General features: G+C 44.6%; 1 protein-coding gene across 1 annotated transcript in view; it reads right to left on the reverse strand.

The window, feature by feature from the left end:
* MPHOSPH8 (M-phase phosphoprotein 8) overlaps positions 1-25,861 on the reverse strand; it is a gene marked incomplete at its 3' end in the record, with an annotated part of 1,147,086 nt that overhangs the window by 667,767 nt on the left and 453,458 nt on the right. The window contains 1 exon segment of the mRNA XM_044072830.1: positions 25,462-25,602. Coding sequence (XP_043928765.1) covers positions 25,462-25,602 — 141 coding nt within the window.

Here is a 25,861-nt window from a genome sequence, read left to right on the forward strand (position 1 = left end):
ATGCTTTTTAATCCCCTGATTAGAGTAAGCTCTCCCTATCTTTGCGTTTTTATCAGTGCATGATGTCTACATATAACAAAAGACTGCAAATAAAGCAGTTAGGAGTACAAGTCTAAACTCTTACATAGAAAATCAATGTAAATGCATTAAAAAAGCATGTGGCACTAAATAAAGGACCACGTCACATAGCTACTGACTAAACTATCATTCAAATTAATCACAACTACTGCTCTCCCCTGAGGCAGAAAATGCAACTCAAGACCAGTCCTTACAACCTTAAAAGACCACTCCAAAATTTTTTTTTTAATTATTTAACTACACTTGTTGATCAAGTTAGTCCCATTAGACCAGCAGCCACTTTCAGGAGAGACATAAGGTGGTATATTCATACTGACTAGAGGAAATTTGTCCAGGACACTGGGAACTTTGCTTACACTTTTCGCAAGGGGGCACATCAATGGATGGAGGGAGATGGCGGCTTGACTACAGTGTGTGTGTGTGTGTGTGTGTGTGTGCATGTTGTTACCTGCTTTCAGTACTATAGCTTCTTTTTCTGCAAAAAACAAGAGAGCACAATTATGTTTATCCAGAATTTGTTAGAGGAAAGTGATTTGCCTTCAGAGACATTCCACCACTTATTAATGCAGCAGACCCACCTGAACTGTAGGCTCTTTCATGGGCAGATGCTATGGATAGCTTGTCTGCTTTGAAGGAAATTTCTTCTCCTGGTTTTAGTCAGAATGGTGTTTGTGTTGCTGGACTGGGCAAAGCACTAACATTGAGGTCAGTGAAATTAAAGAGCTGAAAGGAGTTAACCTTCTATGGCTGCATCTGTGGAGAAAATGATATGATATGAAATGATATTTGCATTTCAGATGAAACTCTAAAGATAGTGGACAGTTATTTTGTGTGGGACTCTCTGGTAAAGCCACTGGCCTTTAATGTAACTGACAATTAGTTTCATGGTTTAGTTTGGCAACTGAACATTTTTGAAAAATTTACTTTTGAGGCTTTATTAGCTAAATTCCTTTTTGTGAAACTGCATTCTTATACTTGGAATAAGTATTTTTTTGGGAAATGCTCTATCTGGAAGGAGAGACAGCTTGCACAATTTCAAACTTACATACTTTCAGAATCTACTGTAAGACTATTTTCTGCTTTATGTTCTGCTGTACACATTGCAAGCAAGACTTTTGATGAGAGGAAGATTTGGACTAGGTGCATGGGATACCTGGGTTCACAACATATTTACTTTGTGATTAATATAAAAGGGGTCAGGGGTATTGTAGATTATGCTTGACAGCCAAAATTATCACTAATGTGGTCAGTTTGAGAATAATGTTAAAAATGGTGTTTTTAATTTGTTTAAAATACTTTACAAGAAGACCATGCTTGCTTTGACCACCCTGTTTGGGGGGACTCAACTGTACCTGTTGAAATTGCTGGACAAACTTGGTCGGGAGATGGCCTAGGAGTTGGGGATGATAAACTTGTGGGGGCTGCTTGGGAGGACTTACCTGTCATGCAGATAGAACCCTCAGTGGAAGTTTTCAATAAGGTGCAGAAGAAAGTACAGGTTTTTAATGCAAACCAAGGACTTGTTCACTGTTCTACACGTTCCCAGGAGATACTTTATTGCATTAAGTATCAGGAAGGGATGTTTCCAGAAACTTCAGTTTCTTACCAGGTTCAGGATGCTATCACCATAGATGTGAAGGGTTCTTTTGAGTTAGACCAGAATATTAGCTGAACAATTTTTTAATTTTCAAGAGTGTTAAAAATGAGGATGAAGGAGAACACATTGCTGACACTGATGTCAATAAACGAGGTCCATTCAGGTGGTTGAATTTTGCAATTATCAGACAAAAAAAGGCTGCACAGCTGATTGAACATTGCCAGCTCTTTTTCTGTGCGAGATTGTTAACAGTGGGGCTGGGTAAATTTTGCCTTTTTCCCCACTGTAGAGTGATCTTGGAGTTGGTAAATACAATTAGTAGGGTGTTGGCAGCACGGGGGTAATTGCCCCTGCAAAAAAAAAAAAAATGTTTTCGATGATGTGAAGATCTTTTGTCTTGCACATAAATACATATACAAGTATACAATAAAGTGACCAATACTCTAAGGAAGACATGCAGTGGATGCTTGTTCAGCTGATAATGAGAAGGAAGAAAAGGGAAAGATGTCTATTAGTAGTCCAGTTAAGAAATGTAAAAAAAAAATTGTTTATGAAAAAGGATAGAATAAAAAGTATAGGTTGAACTGCACTATTATTTTCTTTGAATTTCCATTAAATATTCTGTTTGCAAATTTCTGGCTGGTGTAAATCTGTGAGGGCAGATATCAGTTTGTTGGAAGTTCAACAAATAAGGTTTAGAAGGAGCATGCAGCAATGTGTTGGGGTCAGGATATTTTTCTGGAGTATGGGTTTGACAAACTGTTTGTGTACTGCTGTCTTGGCTGCCCTGAGAGTCACTTTTTTGGATGTTCCACTTATTTCTTCATCAGGTCATGCAATTACATTGTATTGTATTGTTGTACACATACTGAAGGTCTTTGTTTACTTGCTTTACATGCTAGTACTAAAGTGTCTGAGAGTATTCAGTTGCTCAAATCTTTGGCTGTTTGAGCGTTTTTCTTCCAATAACGGCAGTGGGTGACCTTAACTAGGTTTTATGATAAAGAGCCGGGAAGTGGGGGATGTCAACTACACTGTACACTTTTGGAGGATTTTCAACTTCGGTCAGGGGTAGAGAGGGGACATACTTATACTAGATATAACTACAAAAAATTATCTTTTTTTATCCCCAATCCTCCTTTATTGGAAGCAGAAGTGGAAGAAAATGGGCAGGTTTTTCAGAACATGCCGCTATATGAGCCATGTTCAAGTTTTGTGCTACTGTTCTGGAAGTAGGGAAAGGTATAAAGAGAAAGTACAGTTGTGTACACTTACAATAAATGAAGAAGTTCAAGTGTATTCATTGTTGCAGTTTCACATTTGGGTTATCTGCTTGCAGTAGCCCTCAGTCGGCCTGATTAACAAAGTCTTGGGTCCTACGTCGGTTGCTGTCTATTCTTCCATGATGTCAGGTCATCAGGGGTAAAAAACATGCAGCAGACGTCATTACATCAGTTTTTCTTGCTCAGGATGTCAGGTGCCCCCCTAATGGGAAGCAATTAAATCTATAAATATACAAGGTTATACCTTCAACAAAAAAGCAAATACACCAAAAAGCTTTTAAACACTGAAAAGTAGAGAAGAGGGAAAGCCAAAATAAGTCAGGGGGCTGGAGGGAGGGTAACCAGGATTGCCAACAGTGAATACACTCGAACATCAACATTTATGGTAAGTATACACAACTGCACTACGTTCTTCGTGTTTCACTGTTGCAGTCATCACATTTGGGTAGATTCCCAAAGCTAAGGATGGGAGGCGGAATTTAGATAGCATTAGGACCAGCTATAAGGCCCTGCAAAACTGCAGTGGCAAAGCCAGCTCTGGATTTAGAGAGAAATGGCAAATGGTAATGCTTGGTGAAAGTATGTACAGAACTCCAGGTAGCAGCTTCTTGGATGTCCCTGGTTGGTAGGTAACTCCTCTGAGAAAGGGTGTAGAGGTAGATGCAGCCCTGGTCGAGTGGGGTCTGATCCCCTGTGGGATAGGTTTTCCATGGTCCTTATAGCAGAAATGAATGCAATGGCCTATCCATTTGGAGATGGTTTGCTTTGAAATAGCCTTCCCCTCTATCCCTGCAGCAAATGCCACCAGCAGTTCAGAATTCCTTTGAGGTTTAGTGCTGTTCAAGTAGAATCTAAGTCGTCTGTTCACATCTAAGGAGTGCAGTATCTTTTCCCCTTTGTTCTGTGGATTAGGAAAGAAGGCTGGCAAATGAATGGACTGATTAAAGACCACACTGGATACCACCTTTGGCATGAAAGAGGGATTGGTTCTGAGGGACACCCTGTCCGCATGAAAGATGATGAAAGGCTCCACTGCCATAAGGGCCTGTAATTCAGATACCCTTCTTGCTGAAGCGATGGTTAAAAGGAAAGCTGTTTTCCAAGAAAGGAATTTTTAAATCTGCAGTAGCAGCTGGCTCGAAAGGAGGAAGAAGGAGTTTCTACAATACAAAGTTAAGGTCCCAAGATGGAGTTGGAGCTCTCCTGGGTGGTCTTAATTTTTTGGCCCCTCTGAGGAACTGCTTGAGCAGTGGATGAGAGAAAAGGGGAGGTTCTGTGTTATAATGAGCTGAAATGGCTGAGGCATGAATTTTTATGGAGGAAAAAGACAGGCCCTTGTGAAGCACCTCAGTTAAGAATTGTAAAATCTGAGGTAAACTGGGCACTGCTGTGCTCATCCCTTGAGATAGGTTCCAGGCACAGAATCTTTTCCATTTTTCAGGATAAGATTTTCTAGTACTAGGCCTCCTTGCCTCTAAAATGACATCCATCACTGGCTTACTGAGGGATGGTAAAGGAGAGCTTAGGTAACTAGCCTGGCTGCTAGGTTCAGTGTTTGAAGCTGAGGGTGTAGAATCTGGTACTCCTGCTGAGACAGCAGGGTAGGAGTCTGAAGCAGGTACCATGGGGCCAGCAGTGATACACTGCGCAGGAGGGGGTACCAGTGTTGGCGTGACCAGTCTGGTGCAATGAAAATCATCCTTGGTTTGTCTTGTTTCATCTTTAGTAGTAGTCTGGAGAGCAGAGGCAGAGGAGGAAAGGCATAAACTGATAGTTTTTTTCAGCTGAAGGGCAGAGCATCCACTTTCCAAGCTTGTCTGTGGGGACTCCTTGTGCAAAATATTTCCAATTGATAGTTCGGGGGGGGAGGCAAACAGGTCTATATCTGGGCTCCCCCATTTGCTTGTCAACATGTTGGAAATCCTTGGTTCCAGTTTCCACTCGCGTGGGTCTATGAGGTTTCTGCTTAGTCTGTCTGCCAGTGTATTTAGTTTTCCTGGCAGGAACTGAACATGCAGATGTACTTGGTAGCTCACGGCTGTGTTGCACAATGCCATGGCTAGTCTGCAGAGGGGGTAAGAATGTGTACTCCCCTGCTTGCTTATGTACCACATAACAGTGGTGTTGGCCGTATTTACCATTAATTGTCCTGGAAGAATGTGGTCCTTGAAGGCTGTCAGAGCATTCTGTACAGCTAACATTTCTTTATGACTGATGTGAAGGTGCATTTGAATTGGGTTTCATTTGCCCTGAATGCACTTCCTGCCAGGTGCGCCCTCCATGCATAGTCTGATGCGTCTGTTGTTAGGGTTTGGGCAGCAGGGGGTAGTGTGAATCGTAGTCCCTTGTTTTGGTGGCAGGCCTCTGCCCACCAAAGGAACTCCAGGCGTAGGCAAGGAATGATAGGAATCAATGCTTCTAGATCCTGAGAATGTTGACACCATAGGCTTTTTAGATACCATTGTAGTTTCCTCATATGCTGTCTTGCATATGGAATTAGAATAATGCAGGAGGCCATGAACCCCAAGGCTTGTAGCATTTGCCTTGCAGATAGCAGGGTTTTTGTGGCCACTTGTTTGAAGTAGGTTGCCAAGTGAATTTGTTTCTATGGCGTGAAGAAAGCCATCTGGGAAGTTGTATTCAAGCTTGCTCCCAGGAATATAATTTGTTGACAGGGTACCAGGTGTGATTTATTTTCGTTTATGGTGTACCCCAGACAAGTTAGCACCCTTTGTACAAAAGCCAGATGATTCAAAATATGTCCTGGTTTTCTGCCCGAATTGGACAATCGTCCAGGTATGGGTATATTTGAATATTTCTTTGCCTGCAAAATACAATAACTGGAGCTAAGCACTTTGTGAATACCCTGGGCGCAGAAGATAAGCCAAAGGGCAGTGCAGATAACTGATAGTGCGTGTAGTCTGCTTTGAAGCGTAGGTATCCTCTGCAAGATTCCCCGTCTGGGATGTGCAGGTATGCTTCCTATAAATCTAGTGTTGACAACCAAGCACCTTTGCTTAGCATAGGACGCAACTGGTGAAGAGTCAGCATCTTGAATTTTGAAATCACCAAAAAGGTGATTAGAGTAGACAGGTCCAGGATAGGACGCCATGAATAGTCTTTTTTGGATACCAGGAAGTCTCAAGTAGAAACCTTGTCCCTTTTCCACTTCTGGTACCAATTGAATAGCCCCTATGCTTAAGACAGAGAGAGTACTTGCTTTTGGGCTTCTGCCCACTGATTTGGAGGTAGATCCGGCCAACCGCTTGGAGTTGGTAACGTGTGGAAGTGAAATCTGTATCCTTGGGTCCGGGACACTATATTTAAAACCCATTTGTCCTGGGTAATGAGTCCCCAGTTCTTTGCATGAAGTGCAATCTTTCCCCCCAAAGGGGCAGTCAGTTGAGAAGTGCTTGGAAGTTTTAAAAAAGTCATTGAAACAGTTTGCCATAGGGGGGAGTTTTATTACTCCCCGATTTTGGAGTGGAGGCCCCCCAACTGCTTAGTCCTGTGCGTCCCCTGGGACTGAAACTTGGATGCTCTGCTGGATCTGGGTTTGGGCTGATACAGTCTGGAAGAGGCAGGAAAGGACCAATTCTTAGAAGGCCAATGCCTACTAAATCTTGGAGGTTGCACTTGTAAAAAATCTTTAACAGTTTGCATAGACTTAGCTTTTTCCTCCATCTTTTTAAGAACTTCTTCTGCCTTGTTGCCAAACAGGCGTTCCTGATTTAAGGGAGCATTCAGCAATTTTGCTTTAACATGATCTGGCAAGGATTGCTCCTTAAGCCAAGCATGCCTTCTAAATACAGACCCACTTACCGCAGCCCTGCAAGATGCCTCTAGTGAATCAAAACCACATTGCAATGTATGTTTACCAACTTGTTCAGCAGAATGCATTAAATCCTGTAAATCCTTATTTTAAGCACAATCAGGAATCATCATCATTTTCTGTTTAAGCAATCCAATAATATGCTGCTCATACTTTAACATATGAAACTGGCAATTCAAGGCCCTAATGGCCAAAGTTACAGAAGTGTATACCTTCTTACCCAATCTATCCAGCACCCTGGAGTCTCTATCAGAGGGGGTAGGATTTTTGGCAGTAGTGGCTTTAATGCCCTTGGGTCCCTGTGAAATGGTTTCAGGATCTGCAGTCGGATTTTTGAAAAGGAACTTGTGAGAGTCAGGAACCCTGTAATATCGATCAGCTTTTCAGGGAGCAGGAGGTAGAGAGTCAGGGGCCAAGGTAGATTCCGAAAAGGCATCACCAACAATGTCCAGTACAGAAGGTATAGCTAAAGGCCTGTGTTGGGGCAGGAGTAAGAAATCCCTAGGCCGCTTTTTAGAATCAGAGAAATCCAGACCTTCCCAACGAAAATGCATACCTTATGCAAGGTTTCAACAAAAGAGAAATCCTCTGGGGAGGAAGCAGAGGGAATAGAGTCCTCAGCATCAAAATCCTCACAGGTAGATAAGGGTAAATCCTGGTCATCAAAGGAAAAGTACAGTTTTGTACCTACCATAAATGTAGATGTTCGAGTGTTCACCCTGCTGCAGTCATCACACTTGGGTTATCCTGCCATCAGGCGGTCCCGCAGTCGGCCTGAGTTCCAAAGTCTTGGTCCGGCGTCGGTTGCCGTCGCTTCTTCCCTGACGTCAGTGCGCCAGGGGTATATAAGAGGCATCCGACGCAATTTTCTTCAGTTTTTCTTGCCCCAGATGTCAGGTGCCCCCAATAGGTAGGCAAAATATATATATAGCTATATAAAAAAATACATATAAAAATAAAACAATACCTTCAGGCACAAGCAAATACACCACAGAGGTTGTATAGGATAGAGTGGTATAGATAAGTCCAGCTAGTTCAGAGGGGATGGAGGGAGGGTAACCTGGACTGCAGCAGGGTGAACACTCGAACATCTACATTTATGGTAGGTACAAAACTGTACTATGTTCATCGTGTTACCCTGCTGCGATCATCACACTTGGGTTGAATCCCAAAGCTAAGGATGGGTGGTGGAGTTAAACAGGGTTAGAAGAAGCTAGTAGGCCCTGCAAAACTGCAGTGGCAAAACCAGCTCTAGTCTTAGAATATAGAGGTAAGTGATCGTGTTTGGTGAAGGTGTGCACTGAACTCCAAGTTGCAGCTTCCAGAATATCCTTGGTTGGCACCCCCCTGAGAAAGGCTGCTGATGTAGCTGTAGCCCTGGTGGAGAGGGACCTAATGTTAGCAGGTACCGGTTTCCCATGATGCGTGTAGCAGAAATGTATGCAATGTCCTATCCATTTTGAAATGGTCTGTTTTGAGATAGCTTTTCCTTGTGATCCTGCAGCATAGGCTACAAAGAGCTGGTCAGATTTTCTGAAAGCCTTAGTTTTATCGAAGTAGTAACGTAATTGCCTGTGAATGTCCAAAGAGTGCAGGAGTCTTTCTCCTTTGTTCTGGGGATTTGGGAAAAAGGTGGGCAAATGAATGGTTTGGTTTAGGGCCACACTGGATACCACCTTTGGCATAAAGGAAGGGTTAGTTCATAGAGAGAGACTGCCTTGATGAAAAATGAGGAAAGGCTCCACTGCCATTAGTGTCTGTAGCTCTAAGACTCTTCTAGCTGAAGTTATTGCTAGTAGCAGGGCAGTTTTCCATGAAAGAAATTTTAAATCAGCTGAAAAAGCTGGTTCAAAGGGTGGCAGTGTAAGCTTTTCCAGAACAAAGGTGAGATCCCAAGTAGGTGTTGGTGCTCTCCTGGGCGGTCTTATGTTCTTAGCCGCTCTGAGGTACTGCCTTAGTAGTGGATGTGAAAATAAAGGAGGATCCGTGTTGTAATGAGCTGAAATTGCTGAGGCGTGGATCTTAATAGATGAAAAGGAAAGTCCTTTGTGCAACATCTCAGTTAAATATTGTAGAATCTGAGGAATGTTTGGATCAAGGGGATTTTGGCCTTTAGCCTGGTTCCAGGCGCAAAATCTTTTCCATTTGTCTGAATAGGTTTTCCTGGTGCTGGGCCTCCTAGCCTCCAGAATGACATCCATAACAGCTTTGGATAGAGGTGTTGGCTGGTTGTTTAGGTAATTTGCCATGCAGCCAGGTTTAAAGTCTTGAGCTGGCTGTGTAGAACCTGATTGTCTCGCTAGGTGAGGAATTTGTGGTAAAATCCATGGTGGGCCGTGGGCCATGTTCCTTAGAATTGGATACCAGTGCTGGCGTGGCCACTCTGGTGCAATGAGTATCATTTGTGGCCTCTCTAATCTGACTTTCAGCAGTACCTTTGCTAGAAGAGGCAGTGGAGGAAAGGCATACACTGTTAATGTTTTCCAACTGAATGAGAGGGCGTCCACTTTCCAAGCTTGTGGATGGAATGTCCTTGTGCAAAATTTTTGAAGTTGGTAGTTTTGGGGGTTGGCAAACAGATTTATGTCTGGGCGTCCCTATTTTTGAGTTATCATTGCAATTACTTGTGGATCTAGTTTCCACTCGTGGGGATCCATGATGTATCTGCTTAGGCTGTCTGCCAATGTGTTTTTCTTTCCTGGCAGGAATTGTGCTTGTAATTGAACCTGGTAAGACAGTGCTGTGTTCCACAAGGTCATTGCTTGCCTGCATAGAGGGTAGGAATGTGTGCCCCCTTGCTTGTTTATGTACCACATTACTGTGGTATTGTCTGTCTTTATTATTAGTTGTCCTGGGTGTAAGAGGTCCTTGAAAGCTGTTAGGGCATTCTGTACTGCTAGCATTTCTTTTTGATTGATATGCAGATGCCTTTGATCTGTAGTCCATTTGCCCTGAATGCACTGTCCTGCCATGTGTGCTCCCCAGGCAAAGTCCGATGCATCTGTTGTCATAGTTTGCCTGGTTGTGGGTAAGGTGAAAGGCTGACCCTTGTTGAGGTGACATGCCTGTGCCCACCATAGAAACTCCTGTTGAAGGCAGGGAATGAGTGATATCATTGTTTCCAAGCTGTGGCTGTGCTGAGTCCATACGCTTTTCAGGTACCATTGTAATTTCTTCATATGCAGTTTTGCAAATGGTATTAGTAGTATGCAAGATGCCAAGCGTATGCTTGACAAGCCATGTTGGTTCACTAGGGACGGCTTGCACCTGTCACCCCTGGGCTTTCGAATACTGGCCAAGGCTCTTGCCACCCCCATGCAAGGCTCAAAAGACAAACCCACCTCCTTAGACAACACAAGGAAAAAGAAACTAAGGGTAATGCTGCTCAATGCCAGAAGTCTAAACCTCAAGATGCACGCACTCGAGGCTCTCCTCAGTATGGAGAATATCGATATCTGTGCAGTAACAGAAACCTGGTTCAAGGCTCCCGAGAGCACCCCAGCACTACCAGGCTATACCTCATACCATGCTTTTCGGCCCCAAAACTCGGACCAAGCCACAAGAGGAGGGGGAGTATCCATATTCATCAAAGATACCCATATCTCCAAGCCAGTGGCACTGCACGAAGCATCTGAGACCATCCATGTGCAACTAACAGTGGGCAAAACTGCCTTCCAGTTTGTAGCCTGCTACAGACCACCCTCCCAAACTCAGGAACCCCACTCGGCTTTCCTGAAGACACTGGAGAATATGAAGGTCTCTCCAAACATTATTATATTGGGTGACTAACTACCCAAACATAGACTGGGAGGCACTACTCAAGCCCCAACACCCTAGCCCAACGGTTCCTAGAATTTATAAACTGAAATGCTATGGAGCAACTGGTCACCACTCCCACAAGAGGGGAAAACATATTGGACCTGATCATCACCAACATGGGGGGACTATGTTCCATACCAGAGGATACCCCTCATTGGTAAGATCTGACCATAAATTAATCACTATGGACATCCATATCCCGTCCCCACCCCCAGCAAAAGAAACCACGGTCAAAAACTAAGCAAACTTCCCACTTCTCAAAACTGAGGTGGAATCCTTCAAAGCCCCAGGGCCAGTGGAAAATATGGCCCACACCGCAGAATCCTTTACAAACGCATTCTATGGATACCTACAGGAATGCATGGATCGTGCTATCGCAAATAAAACCAAGACACACTCCTCCAAAGGCAGGAGACCTGTCTGGTGGACCCCAGCCATAAATAAGCTGTACAACAGAAGGAGGAAGCTACTACATGATAGAGCAAAATCCCTGAAAGGGAAGGCAACTCCGATCAGTACTAGCAAGAAACTACGATCCCTCATAAAATCATCTAAGGCTAGCTTCGAAAGAAAAATTGCACAAGACGCTAAAGATAACCACAAGGCTTTCTTTAGTTATGTCAGAAACCTGGGTGGAAACTCCCAGATATGCTCTGAGTCAGTGCAAAATGACAAAAAATACACTGAACCCACAGACATTGCCAACATCCTGGCAGACAGGTTCAGTGCAAACTCCCCCCCCCCCAAATGAGCAAATGACTATCCCAACAGAGTGTAACCTCCCTGACATCACAGATGCACAGGTGAGAGCTGCCCTCTCCAAAGCAAAAAACACAGCATCAATGGGACCGGACGGTGTTCCGGGCTGGCTTCTACGAGCCAAGAAGAACTGAACCCTCACTTAAAATCACTGTTCAGTCTCAGCCTTACAACAGGATATGTACCCAAAGAATGGCATACAGCAACAGTGGTCCCACTCCATAAAGGTGGTGCCACAACGGACCCTGGTAACTATCACCCTATAAGCCTAACTAGCCTGGTCTGCAAAGCTATGGAGCGTATCATCATGGAACTCAAACAAAGACATTGGGAACCTCCAAACACTGAATCCTACCCAATTCGGCTGTGTTACGGGCAGATCTTGCCTGTTGAACCTGGTCAATTTCTTTGAAACAGTCACCAAGGCCATAGACGAACGGAAGGTAGTCCACACAGCCTACCTTGACCTTGCAAAACCCTTCGATACAATACCCCACTCGAGCATCATAAATAAGCTCACCAGCTTAAATATCAACCCCTATGTCACAAGATGGGTTGCAAACTGGCTTAGGGATAGAACCCACATGGTCAGAATTGCAGGTGCCATGTCAGACTCTAAACCAGTTACAAGTGGCATCCCACAAGGCTCAGTCCTGGGACCTCTCTTGTTCAGTATATATTTCTCCGAGGTACAGGCTAACACAGGAGGACTATGGCTGACAAAGTTTGCAGATGACTGCAAACTGGGGGCCATAATCGACTCGCCGGTTGACACAAGCATCCTCCAAAAAGGTCTCACAGAGACGGATAACTGGTGCCAGAGCCATGGCCTAAAGCTAAATGCCAAAAAGTGCATAGTCGTCCCCTTCGGGAAAAACAAAGCGCCCACAAATTACCACATAGGTGTAAATCCATTAAGTACAGAAGAAGTAATTAGGGATTTGGGGACCCAAGTAGATTGCAATCTCTCCTTTGACAATCACATTGCCAAAGTGGTTAGAAAGACATTCCATATAGCCCACCTTATCACGAAGGGGTTCACATCTAGATCAAGAGAGGACATTGTGCCCTTCTACTCATCACTCATCAGGCCCATAATTGAATACAATGCCCCATTTGGGATGTACCTTACCCGACACCTGCTACAACTAGAAAGACCCCAAAAGTACCTCACCAAGAGAATCAAGGGACTCAAACAGATGCCCTACGCAGTTAGGCTAAAGAAACTCCAGCTCTACTCAGTTGCTTACCGCCTACTCAGAGACGATCTGTGCCTGACGTATAAAGCCATGTCCAACCCAGAATTAATGGACATGCTCCACCTCAAGAAATCCAAATCCATCAGAACTACACGCTCCAGTGACTTAAACCTCAGCACAGAAATAAATAGAACATGCTGGAGGGACAGATTCATATCCCAGAGGCTCCCCTCACTCTGGAACAAAATCCCAATCCATGTCAGACAGAGCCCCTCAATGACCCTCTTCAAGAAGAATCTTGACGTTTAGATGGGAGATCGTAAATTTACCCCTGGGATCTCTTGTGTGTCACTGCTAGACAGAGGCACGGTAAACTAACCTTAAATGGGCTATCTTCTGTGACCTACTATACAGAGGCACAGTCAACTAATCTAAGAAGGGTGGTGAAAGCCAAACACACTCTGGCTAAGCTTGTAAATGCCCTAGGGCAGATAGCCTAGTATCAACCTATGAACCTATGAATCCCAAGGCCTGCAGAATTTTTCTTGCAGGAAGTTGGGTCTTTGTTGCCATTATTTTGAAGTATTGAGTCAGCTGTTGTTGCTTGTCTGGCATGAGATAAGCCATCTGGGCCATTGTATTCAAGCTGGCATCCAGGAATATTATGTTTTGTGAGGGCACTAATTTTGATTTCTTTTCGTTTACTGTGTACCCTAGGCAACTTAGGTGTTTGACAAATGCCAGATGCTTTAATAGAATGTCCTTGCTTTCTGCTTGAATAAGGCAGTCGTCCAGGTATGGGTATATATGAATTCCTCTTTGCCTGCAGTATGCAATTACTGGTGCCAGGGATTTTGTGAAGACCCTGGGCACAGTAGATAAGCCAAAGGGCAGTGCAGAGAATTGATAATGGGTTGAACCTGCATTGAAGCGGAGGTATCTTCTGCAATTTTGTCTGATAGGGACATGCAGGTATGCCTACTTGAGGTCCAACGTTACTAGCCAAGCATTCTTGCCCAACATGGGAAGAAGCTGCTGTAGTGTTAGCATCTTGAATTTTGGTACTTGTAGATAGGTGTTCAGAATTGAAAGATCCAGAATGGGTCTCCATGCTTTGTCTTTTCTTGGGACTAGAAAGAGTCTTGAGTAAAATCCTTGTCCTTGCTCCTGTGTAGGTACCTGTTGAATGGCTCTCATGTCCATGAGAGCTGTAATTTGTTTTTGTGCCTCTGCCCTTTGATTTGGTGGCAGGTTTGGCATTCGTTTTATTCTTGGCAAGGTATGAAAGTGGAATCTGTATCCTTGTGAGACAATGTTTAGGACCCATTTGTCTTTTGTGATGATGTGCCAGTTGTCTGCAAAAAGTGTTAATTTTTCTCCCAAGGGAGCTGCCAAGAGAGATTTGGCTTGGTAGTTTGAGGAATGAGTCATTGTGTTTGTCTTCTGCTAGCTTGGGGCCTGTCTTCTCCACCTTTCTGGGTAGCAGTACCCCATTGGCGAGGTTTGTAAGGGCCTTGTGACTGACCTCTGCCCCTTGGGCGTCTGTATTTGCCCCTCTGTGATCTGTCAGAAGCTGGAAAGGACCAGTTTTTTGTTGGCCAATTTCTGCTGAAACGAGGGGGTTTTGTACCTGCAAAAAATCCTTGACCGTCTGCATAGACTTTGCCTTATCCTCCATTTTCTTTAAAACCTCTTCTGCTTTGACACCAAATAATACATCCTGCTGTAAAGGTGCATCCAATAGTTTTGCCTTAACATGATCAGGTAAGGTTTTTTCTTTTAACCAAGCATGTATACGTATGACAGACCCAGTAACAGCTGCTCTACAGGAAGCATCCAATGAATCAAATCCACATTGTAAAGTATGTTTGCCCACCTGTTCAGCTGCATGCAACAGATCCTGCATTTCCTTGAATTCAGACTGTTCAGAATGTGTGCTCATTTTTTGTTTTAATTGAGACATTAGGAATTGCTGATATTTCAGCATGTGAAACTGACAATTTAAAGCTCTCATAGCCAGAGTAGCTGAGGTGTATAACTTCTTTCCCCGTCTATCTAGGGCTCTGGAATCCCTTTCAGAGGGTACAGGATTTTTAGCCATAGAAGCTTTAGCCCCTTTGGGACCCTGGGAAATTGTTTCTGGGTCAGCCACAGGGCTTTTATAAAGGAATTTGTGTGAGTCAGGTACTCTATAGTACCTGTCTGGTTTGGCTGCAGCAGGAGGTAGAGAGTCTGGATTTAGACTAGACTCCAAGTAAACATCATCCACAATGTCTAAACCTGGAGGGATAGCAAGTGGTCTGTGCTGGGGTAGTAAAAGGAACTCTCGGAGCCTTTTCTTAGAATCAGAGTAGTCCTGGCCTTCCCAGTGGAAATGTTCCCTCATGGTATGTAAAGTTTCCCCAAAGGAGTAGTCTTCAGGGGGAGATGCTGAGAAAATAGAGTCTTCAGCATCAGAGTCTTCATAAGGGGGAAAAGTGTAATCCTGTTCCTCAGAAGAATCTGAGGAAATAGAAACCTGGTCAGAGGAAGCATAATCCTCCTCTTGTCTTGGTCTTTTATCTGGAGGGGGATGGGAACCCCTGATTAAGGTAATCAAATCTTCAGCCATCTTAAGCATCTGTTTCTTAGGCATGGGGCCTTGAACTGTAGACTGATGTAGTGTCTTTTTTTGGAGTTTTAAGCTTAGCATAGGATTTAATGGTGAGTGTAGTCGGTCTGAAGACACCTTCTGCAACCGAAGGTGTTTCTACTGCACCGGGATCTCCTTCTGCTCCAGTGTCGGAAGGGCCTAATGAAGACGGCTGCGACGGCCTAGTACACTCCGCTTGAGAATCTGCAGCTGTCTGGGGTTCCAATTCTGCGGTCATCAGGGGCTGCGTAGGTGCCTCACTAAAAACCGGATAACCGGCAACAGGCACAGCAGAGGCCTCGGAGTCTGGCTTGTTCCTAGGCTGCCTGTAGTTATCCTTGCGTTTTTTATGCATGCCGGTCGTCGACTGCTCCGATGACGTGATATAAATCAATTTCCTACCAAAGTAATGTCATGCGAAGTCAAAACGGCGTTTGATAGCTCGTTTATTAAACCTAGCACAAAACTGACAACCTGTGATGTCGTGGTCTGAGCCTAGGCAAGGAATACAATAGGAATGGGAAGTCCTTATGAGGTATTTGCTTCCCACAAGAAATGCAATTGTTAACTTTTTCTGACATCTGACTGAAGCAAGAAAAGGTTCCCCAACGGGGTACTTAGCTTTATTGAAGACTTCGGACTGAAATTCAATTCGAAAATCTCAGGTGTCGGCCGACCGGCACTTGCGAACTGCTTCTGCTTCGGGCACCATGCGGCAAGAAAGACTGAAGAAAATGACGTCGGATGCCTGTTATATACCCCTGGTGCACGGATGTCAGGGAAGAAGCGACAGCAACCGACGCCGGACGAAGACTTTGGAACTCAGGCCGACTGCGGGACCGCCTGACAGCAGGATAACCCAAGTGTGATGACTGCAGCAGGGTAACACGATGAACATCAGAAATTTAAGAATCCTGGTCAGAAGAAACATAAGCAAACTCAGTCCTAGGTCTCAGAGGGGGAAGGTTGGCTTCCCCTGATTAAAGTAATAAGGTCTTCAGCCATTCTTATCATTTGTTTTTTAGGCATAGAGACCTGACCATGCGGTCTGGGCGTCAGTTTTCTAGGCAAGGTTCGAGTTTTAGGTCTTGAAGAAGAAGATGGCATCGGTTTAATATGCAAGTCAGTAGGCCTGACTACACCCCCAGAAGCTGGTGTCTGTACAGCGGCTCCGGACCCATCCAAGGTAGAGACATTCGCAGGTTCCACAGTTGAAGCATTTCACAGCATACCGAATGGGTCTCAGTAGAGGCCTGCGAATAGTACAGTTGTGTACACCTACCATAAATGCAGATGTTCGAGTGTCTTCACTGTTGCAGTCATGACTGTAGGGTTCTCCCCTGCCGGAAGGCAGCCTTCGGTCAGCCAGAATCCCAAAGTCTGGGTCCGGCGTCGGCTGTTCAACCATGCTCCCTGACATCAGAGCGCCAGGAGTACAAAGCTGACAGCCGACGCCATCTTCTCCAGTTTTTCTTGCCCCAGATGTCAGGAGTCCCAAAATGAAAAAGGTCCCATAACCTTTGCAAATACACCTCAGAAGAATGGTGAAAAAAGGAAATACACAAAAGTAAAAATAGGAGGGGACAGGAGGGAGGGAAACCCAGACTGCAACAGTGAAGACACTCGAACATCTACATTTATGGTAGGTGTACACAACTGTACTATGTTCATCGTGTTTCACTGTTGCAGTCATGACTGTGGGGTAGAATACTAAAGTTGAAAGAAAGGGAGGTGGTCATAAAGAGGAAGGGGCGGCTAAAAGGCCCTGCAAGGCTGCAGAGGCAAAGCCTGCCCTAGACTTAGAGTAGAGAGGTAGATTGTAGTGCTTAGAAAATGTATGCACTGAACTCCAAGTTGCAGCTTCCAAAATGTCCTTGGTAGGAACTCCCCTGAGGAAGGCCGCAGAAGTGGCAGCAGCTCTGGTGGAATGAGTCCGTATACTCCATGGGATTTGCTTTCCATGGTGAGAATAACAAAATCTGATTCCATGAGCAATCCATTTAGAAATGGTCTGTTTTGAAATGGCTTTACCTTGGGAACTTGAAGCATAAGAAACAAACAATTGTTCTGATTTTCTGATATCCTTGGTTCTGTTCAGGTAAAAACGTAGCTGTCTGTTTACATCCAAGGAATGTAAGATCCTTTCCCCTTTATTTTGAGGAGTGGGGAAAAAGGCTGGCAAGTGTATAGTTTGATTTAAAGCCACTCTGGAAACCACCTTAGGCATGAAGGTAGGATTAGTCCTCAAAGATACCCTCTCTTGATGAAAAATAATATAAGGTTCCACAGCCATAAGAGCTTGTAACTCTGAAACTCTCCTGGCAGAGGTAAGGGCTAACAGGATAGCTGTCTTCCAAGATAAAAACTTGATGTCAGAAGAGGCAGCAGGCTCAAAAGGAGGCAAGGTTAGTTTTTCCAAAACATAGTTGAGATCCCAAGCAGGAATAGGAGGAGATCTAAGAGGTCTTAAGTTCTTAGCTCCTCTGAGAAACTGTCTCATGAGCTGGTGGGAAAAGATGGGAGGGTCTGTATTATAATGAACAGAAATAGCAGAGGCATGTATCTTAATGGAAGAGAAAGAGAGACCCTTATGCAAGAGATCTGTCAACTAAAGTAAAATTAAAGTAATGTTAGGAAGAAGAGGATCAGAATCCTGAGCCTGCATCCAGGAACAAAATCATTTCCATTTTCCTGCATAAGATTTTCTAGTGCTAGGACGTCTGGCTTCTAAAATGACATCCATAACCTGCTTGGGCAGTAAAGAAGAAATCAAAGGCCCTGGGTTAACCAGGCCGCCAGGATGAGAGTTCTGACATGAGAGTGTAGAACCTGACCCTGATGTTGAGACAGAAGGTTCGGAGACTGAGGTAAAACCCAAGGGGGCTCCAGGCATAGGTTTTTTAGAGTTGGATACCAAAACTGCCGAGGCCAATTTGGAGCCAGCAAGATTATCATCTTGGGCTTGTCCTGTTTTATCTTCAATAAAACCCGTGGAAGAAGAGGAAGAGGCAGAAAGGCATATCCCGAGAGGTTCCTCCAACTGAATGACAGGGCGTCCACTTTCCAAGCTTCTCTGTGGAAAGTCCTGGTGCAAAAAGTCTGTAGTTGATGATTGAGATGGGATGCAAAGAGGTCTATGTGAGGACATCCCCAGACTGCTGTTATCATCCTGAATATTTTGGTGTCCAGCATCCACTCGTGTGGATCCAAAAGGTTTCTGCTCAGACTGTCTGCCAGGAAGTATACCAGAAAAATTCGTCAGGAGTCAGCCGACCGGCACTTGCGAACTGCTATCGCCAAATGGCAAGAAAGACTGGAGAAGATGGCGTCGGCTGTCAGCTTTGTACTCCTGGCGCTCTGACGTCAGGGAGCATGGTTCAACAGCCGACGCCGGACCCAGACTTTGGGATTCTGGCCGACCGAGGGCTGCCTGCTGGCAGGGGAGAACCCTACAGTCATGACTGCAACAGTGAAACACGATGAACATCTGAAGTTGCGGGTATCAGGGGGCTGCAAAAGCACCTCACTGAGTACCAGCGAACTGGGCGGCCTGTCTCTGTCTATATCTTTGCATTTTTTTGAAATGTCAGCAGTTGGATGGCTTACCGAAGACATATCAGTATAACTGAACCGAGCACCAAAATATTTAGAAGCGCAAATATACCTATGATGGATAGTTTGTGGTTTAAATGAGGCACAAAACCGACAGAGGTACGTCATGGTCAGGGCCTACGCAAGAAATACAGTGCGAATGAAAATCTTTATGAGGTATTTGCTTTCTACAAGAAATGAAACTATTTACTTTTACTGACATCGGTTTAGAGCAAGAAAAAGTTTCCCCAACAAGGTAATTAGCTTTTAGTTGAAGACTTCAGTTCTGAAACTCGAAAACGAAAATTTCAGGAGTCGGCCGGCACTTGCGAAAGTACAGTTTTGTACCTGCCATAAATGAAGATGTTCGAGTGCTAATACAGCTGCAGTCATAACAGATGGGTTTTCCTGCCGTCAGGCGGGTCCTCGGTCGGCCGAATTCCAAAGTCTAGGTCCGGCGTCGGATGTTGTCGCTTCTTCCCTGACGTCAGTGCGACAGGAGTATAAAAGAACCAGCCAACGCCATTTTCTTCAGTTTTTCTTGCCCCAGATGTCAGGTGCCCCCAGAAGGAAGGCAAAACATAAATTTATATAATAATGCAATGCAATAAAATCAAAAAACAGTAGTTGCAAGCAAATACACCATAAAAGAATACCCCAATCATGTTGTATGAGGAGGTGTTAGCAATTAGGCCTGTCCCAAGAGGGGAAGGAGGGAGGGAAACCTGGACTGCAGCTGTATTAGCACTCGAACATCTACATTTATGGTAGGTACAAAACTGTACTATGTTCATCGTGCATACAGCTGCAGTCTTAACAGATGTGTAGAATCCCAAAGCTAAAGAAGGGGTGGTAGGCACTAAGTGGAACTAGGAGGAGCCAGGATGCCCTGCAAGACTGCAGTGGCAAAGCCCGCTCTAGGTGTGGAGTATAATGGTAGGTGATAGTGCTTGGAGAAAGTATGTACAGAACTCCAAGTGGCTGCTTCCAAAATATCTTTGGTAGGAACCCCCCTGAGGAAAGCTGCAGAGGTAGCTGTGGCCCTTGTGGAGTGAGATCTGATGCCTGTAGGTACAGTTTTACTATAAAAAGAGTAACAAAAGCGAATGCAGTGGGCTATCCATTTTGAGATTGTCTGTTTTGAAATAGGCTTCCCTTGAGCACCTGTAGCATAGGACACAAAGAGTTGCTCTGATTTTCTGTAAGGCTTTGTTCTGTCCAAATAATAACGGAGCTGTCTGTGAATGTCCAAGGAATGTAGCAGTCTCTCCCCTTTGTTTTGTGGATTAGGGTAAAAGGTAGGTAAGTGGATAGCCTGATTCAAGGCTACCCTGGATACTACCTTTGGCATAAAAGAAGGGTTGGTTCATAAGGAAACTTTGTCCTAATGGAAAATGATGAAAGGCTGCACAGCCATGAGGGCTTGTAGTTCCAAAACCCTGCGTGCTGAGGTGATAGCCAGAAGGAAGGCTGTTTTCCATGACAAATATTGCAGTTCTGTTGAAGCAGCTGGCTCAAAAGGAGGCAGGGTCAGTTTTTCTAGAATGAAATTGAGGTCCCAAGCAGGTACTGGTTGCTTCCTTGGGGGTTTTATATTCTTAGCCCCTCTGAGGAACTGTCTTAAGAGAGGGTGAGAGAATAAAGGAGGATCAGTGTTGTATTCTGCAGAAATGGCTGAGGCATGGATTTTGATGGAGGAGAATGAAAGTCCACTGCTTAGCATCTCAGCTAGGTACTGTAATATTTGAGGTAAATTCAGTATTTCAGGATTCTGACCCTTTTTCTGATTCCAGGCACAAAACCGTTTCCATTTTGCGGAGTAGGCTTTTCTAGTAGAAGGCCTTCTGGCCTCCAAAATGAAATCCTGCACCTCCTTGGAGAGTAGGGTCTATTGTGAATTTAAGGAATCCTCCATGCGGCTAGATTGAGTGTTTTCAGCTGACTGTGAAGAGTTTTGAAGTTGTGCTGAGTCAGTAGAAGAGGCATTAGAGGCAGGATCCATGGTGGGGAATGCGTCAGGCTCCTCAGGAGTGGGTACCAGTGTTGTCTTGGCCAGTCTGGAGCAATGAGAATCATCTTTGGTCTGTCTGCTCTGGCTTTTAATAGAACTTTGGGCAGCTGAGGAAGCGGTGGAAAGGCATAAACTGTCATTGTTGTCCAACTCAAAGAGAGTGCGTCCACTTTCCAGGCCTGTGGATGAAAGGTCCTTGAGCAGAATTTTGTCAATTGGTAATTGCTGTGGGTGGCAAAGAGATCTATGTCTGGCCTTCCCATGCTTGAATTATCTTTGTAAAAACTTGAGGATGCAACTTCCATTCGTGTGGATCTGTCATATTTCTGCTTAGGTTGTCTGCCAGCGTGTTTTCCTTGCCTGGCAGGAACTGTGCTTGAAGTTGGATTTGTAATTCCAGAGCCATTTTCCAAAGAGACATGGCTAGCCTGCATAGGGGGTATGAATGGGTTCCTCCCTGTTTGTTTATGTACCACATCACTGTGGTGTTGTCTGTCCTTATCAACAGCTGGCCTGGATGCAGTAGGTCTTTGAAAGCCATAATAGCATTTATTACTGCTAGCATTTCCTTTTGATTGATGTGTAGGTGCTTTTCTTTTTGGGACCATTTGCCCTGAATACACCGATCTGTCATGTGCGCCCCCCAGGCGTAGTCCGAGGCGTCTGTTGTGATGATTTGCTTGAGGCTTGCAGAATGGGAGACCTATGTTTCTTTGGCATGCTTGAGCCCACCACAGAAATTCCTTTTGAAGACATGGAATCAGTGGTATAATTGTTTCCAAACTGTGGCTGTGTTGAGACCAAAAGTTTTTTAGGTACCATTGAAGTTTCCTCATATTCTGCTTTGCACATGGGATTAGCAGGATGCAAGATGCCATGAATCCCAAAGCCTGCAGGATTTTCCTTGCAGTCGGCCTGGTGAAGGTTGCCAGTTTTCTGAAGTAATGAGTTAGTTGCCCTTGTTTCTCTGGCGTGAGGTAGGCCATCTGGGTGTTTGTATTCACGCTGGCACCCAGGAAAATTATTGTTTGAGAGGGTATTAGTCTTGATTTCTTTTTGTTGACTGTGTATCCCAGAGAATTCAACAGCATTATTACAAACGCCAGATGTTTCAGAAGTATGTGTTTGCTGTCCACTTGGATCAGGCAGTCATCCAAATATGGGTATATTTGTATCCCTTGAAGTCTGCAGAAGGCAATTACTGATGCCAGGCATTTCGTGAACACTCTGGGCGCAGAAGATAAGCCAAAGGGCAATGCAGAGAATTGATAATGGGTTGAACCTGCAAGAAATCTGAGGTATCTTCTGCAATCTTGTCTGATTGGGACATGCAGGTATGCCTCCTTGAGGTCCAATGTTACCAGCCAAGACTCCTTGCCCAGCATGGGAAGAAGCTGCTGTAATGTGAGCATCTTGAATTTTGGTACGAGTAAATATGTGTTTAGGATGGATAGGTCCAAAATAGGTCTCCAATCTTTGCCCTTCCTTGGTACCAGGAATAGTCTGGAATAAAAACCTTGACCCTGTTCTTGTGCAGGTACCTCTTGAATAGCTTTCATGTCCATGAGATCTGAAATTTGTTTTTGTGCCTCTGCCCTTTGATTGTGTGGCAGGTTTGGCATGCCTCTCATTTTTGAAAGGGTGTGAAAGTGGAATCTGTAGCCTCTGTCTATAATGTCCAGGATCCATTTGTCTTTTGTGACAATATGCCAATTTTTCGAAAATAACGCCAGTTTTCCACCTAAAGGTGCTGCCAATTGAGCCTTGCTTGGCATGCAAAGGGGAAAGTCATTGGTTCTGCTTTCTGAATGGCTGTGAACTATCCTCACCACCTCTTGGTGTAGGTGCTTGCCATTGTCTGCCTCTAAATGATCCTTGAGATTGCCCTCTACCCCTCGGACGCCTGTATCTACCTCTTTGAGGTCTGTCCATGGCTGGAAAGGACCAATTTTTTGAAGGCCAATTTCTACTGAAACGTGGAGGTTGTACCTGTAGGAAATCTTTCACTGTTTGCATTGATTTTGCCTTTTCCTCCATTTTCTTTAATACCTCCTCAGCTTTAACACCAAACAATACATCTTTTTGAAGAGGTGCATCTAGTAGTTTAGCTTTGACATGATCTGGTAAGGTTTGCTCTTTGAGCCAAGCATGTCTACGTATGACTGATCCTGTAACAGCAGCTCTACATGAGGCCTCTAAAGCATCAAAACCACATTGCAAGGTATGTTTACCCACTTGCTCTGCACTATGCAACAAATCCTGCAACTCCTTCAAGTCTGGTTGTTCAGGTTGTGACATTTTGCTTTTCAACTGAGATAACAAAAACTGTTGATACTTTAACATAGAACTGACAGTTTAATGCCCTCATGGTTAAGGTGGCCGAGGTGTATACCTTTTCCCCCACCTTTCTAAAGCTCTGGAATCTCTCTCTGAAGGTAATGGATTTTTGGCAGTGGAGGCCTTAATTCCCTTGGGACCCTGTGAAATAGTTTCTGGGTCAGCCGCATGGCTTTTGCATAGGAATTGGTGTGAATCAGGAACCCGGTAATACCTGTCAGGCTTGACTGGAGCTGGAGGTAAAGAATCTGGGTTAAGGCTGGCCTCTGAATACACATCATCTAGTATGTCTAAGACAGGAGGAATAGCCAGAGGCCTGTGCTGTGGGAGCAAGAGGAAATCCCTGAGCCTTTGCTTGGAGTCTGAGTAATCTTGGCCTTCCCAGTGGAAGTGTTCCCTCAAGGTATGCAAGGTTTCCCCAAAAGAGTAGTCCTCAGGGGGGGGGAGACAGAGGGAATGGACTCCTCTGCATCAGAATCTTCAAAAGGGGAGTATGAATGTTCCTGGTCTTCAATATGTTCTGAAGTAATGGAGGCCTGGTCCGAGGAAGGGTATTCTTCCTCCACTCTGGGCCTTTTGTCCGAGGGGGGTTGAGAACCCCTGATAAGAGTAATCCAATCCTCAGCCATTCTGAGCATCTGCTTTTTAGGCATGGGGCCTTGAGAGGGGCCCTGTGGAGCTTGTCTCTTAGAATGCATGGCTGCTTTAGATTTAGTGAAAGCCTTAATGGAAAAAGAAGAAGGCCTGAAGACACCTTGAGAGGTGGCAGGCCTGTCTAAACTCTGAGTTTCCCCGCCAAGAGTGGCTTCGGTATCTGTAGTCGGGGTGTGGGCCGAAGAGCCTGCGACCTCGGGCACAGAAGACACCGCTAATGAAGTGTCATCGGTAGTCAGGGGCTGCGTAGGCGCCTCGCTGAGAACCGGAGCACCAGTAGTCGGCTTTAGCGTGGTGTCGGTAGAAGTCGCGGACCTCGTATATCGGTTCTTATCTTTGCGTCTTTTACTCAAAACTGGAGTCGGATTATCCGACGACATAATGTAATTAAACTTTTTGCCAAAATAGTGTTGGGCGAACTCCACCCGATGCTTAATAGTGCGTCTGTTGAATGTAGCACAAAAACGACAGGCCGAGACGTCGTGGTCTGGGCCTAAGCAAGGAATGCAGAGGGAATGGAAATCCTTAGGCGGTATTTGCTACCCACATGAAATGTAATTATTAACTTTGTCTGACATCGGTCTGAGGCAAGAAAAGTTTCCCCAACGGGGTACTTAGCTTTCAAAAAGACTTCGGTTGAAAAATATTCGTAATCTCAGGAGCTGGATGACCGGCACTTGTGAACTGCTTCTGCTTCGGGCACCGCGCGGCAAGAAAGACTGAAGAAAATGGCGTCAGCTGGTTCTTTTATACCCCTGTCGCACTGACGTCAGGGAAGAAGCGACATCCGACGCCGGACCTAGACTTTGGAATTCGGCCGACCGAGGACCCGCCTGACGGCAGGAAAACCCATCTGTTATGACTGCAGCTGTATGCACGATGAACATCTGCTCCTGCTTTGGGCACCGCACGGTAAGAAAGACTGATGTAATGGCGTCGGCTGCCTTACTTTGTACTACTGATCTGACGTCAGTCCTGAAGCGACAGCAACCAATGCAGAAATACTAAGCCTCTGATATTTGGGCCGGCCGAGGGCTACCCTGGCAGAGATAACCCAAATGTAATGATTGCAACAGTGAAATACGAAGAACATCTCCCCAGGTGAATTTCTTTGAGAATCAAGTTGTCATACACATTAACAACTTGGTTAGACTCAGTGTCCTGATCATAACCTTCAATGTCACAGTATGGCTGTGATGACAAATGACATTACCAGCACTTTTGAACAACATTCTAGCATTCTCAGAGTCGTACCTAGTAATATGGTCCTCATCTTAATCCCTTCAAGTTTCACATCCATCATTTTATCTTGCACTAACCACAGTGGACCTAGAACTATATCTACACCCATGAATTTTATGAACTTCATTTTAATTAATATTTAGTTATTTTACAAATGTTATGTTTTCAACTTTGCCAATGATCTAGTCCTAGCAATAATTGTTTTATAAATCTTAAAGCATGCACAGACAGCCAAGGTTATATATTTAACTCACTTTGACCAACGTTGCAAAATTTTCTTTAACTGTACACATACTCAGAATTTGACATGCTAGACATTTTGCTTTGTCAATATCATAGTCCAGTAGCTTAACATAATACCCATCAAGAGAGCTTTTAAACAGCAAAAAGAAAAAGAAAAAAAAACACAGCAAAACTGGTACTTCACCTTTTCAGCAGCATGGATTAGTGCAGTGGTTCCTGTCTTTTGCCTGGCATTCAGTTTTGCTCCTTTTTTTATTAACAGTCTAAGAATGTCATCTTGTCCACTAGCTGCTGCAAGCATTACCAGAGTCATTCCACTAGAATCCTATAAAATAAATTCAACAGTGTTATTAAATGAAATGAAAGGGGGGGGGCACTAGTAAAGCATAATTATGTCATAGTAAACTAGAAAGTACAGTTGTGTACCTACCATAAATGTAGATGTTCGAGTGTATTCACTGTTGCAGTCATTACTCTTGGGTTATCTTGCTGGCAGGCTACCCTCAGTCGGCCAGAATTCCTAAGTCTAGGTCCGGCGTCGGTTGCTGTCGCCTCTTCCCTGACGTCAGTGCGCCAGGGGTATA

The sequence above is a fragment of the Protopterus annectens genome, chromosome 5.part1 (genome assembly GCF_019279795.1).
Source record: "Protopterus annectens isolate FY-2018-M chromosome 5.part1, PAN1.0, whole genome shotgun sequence".
Taxonomy (NCBI): domain Eukaryota; kingdom Metazoa; phylum Chordata; order Ceratodontiformes; family Protopteridae; genus Protopterus; species Protopterus annectens.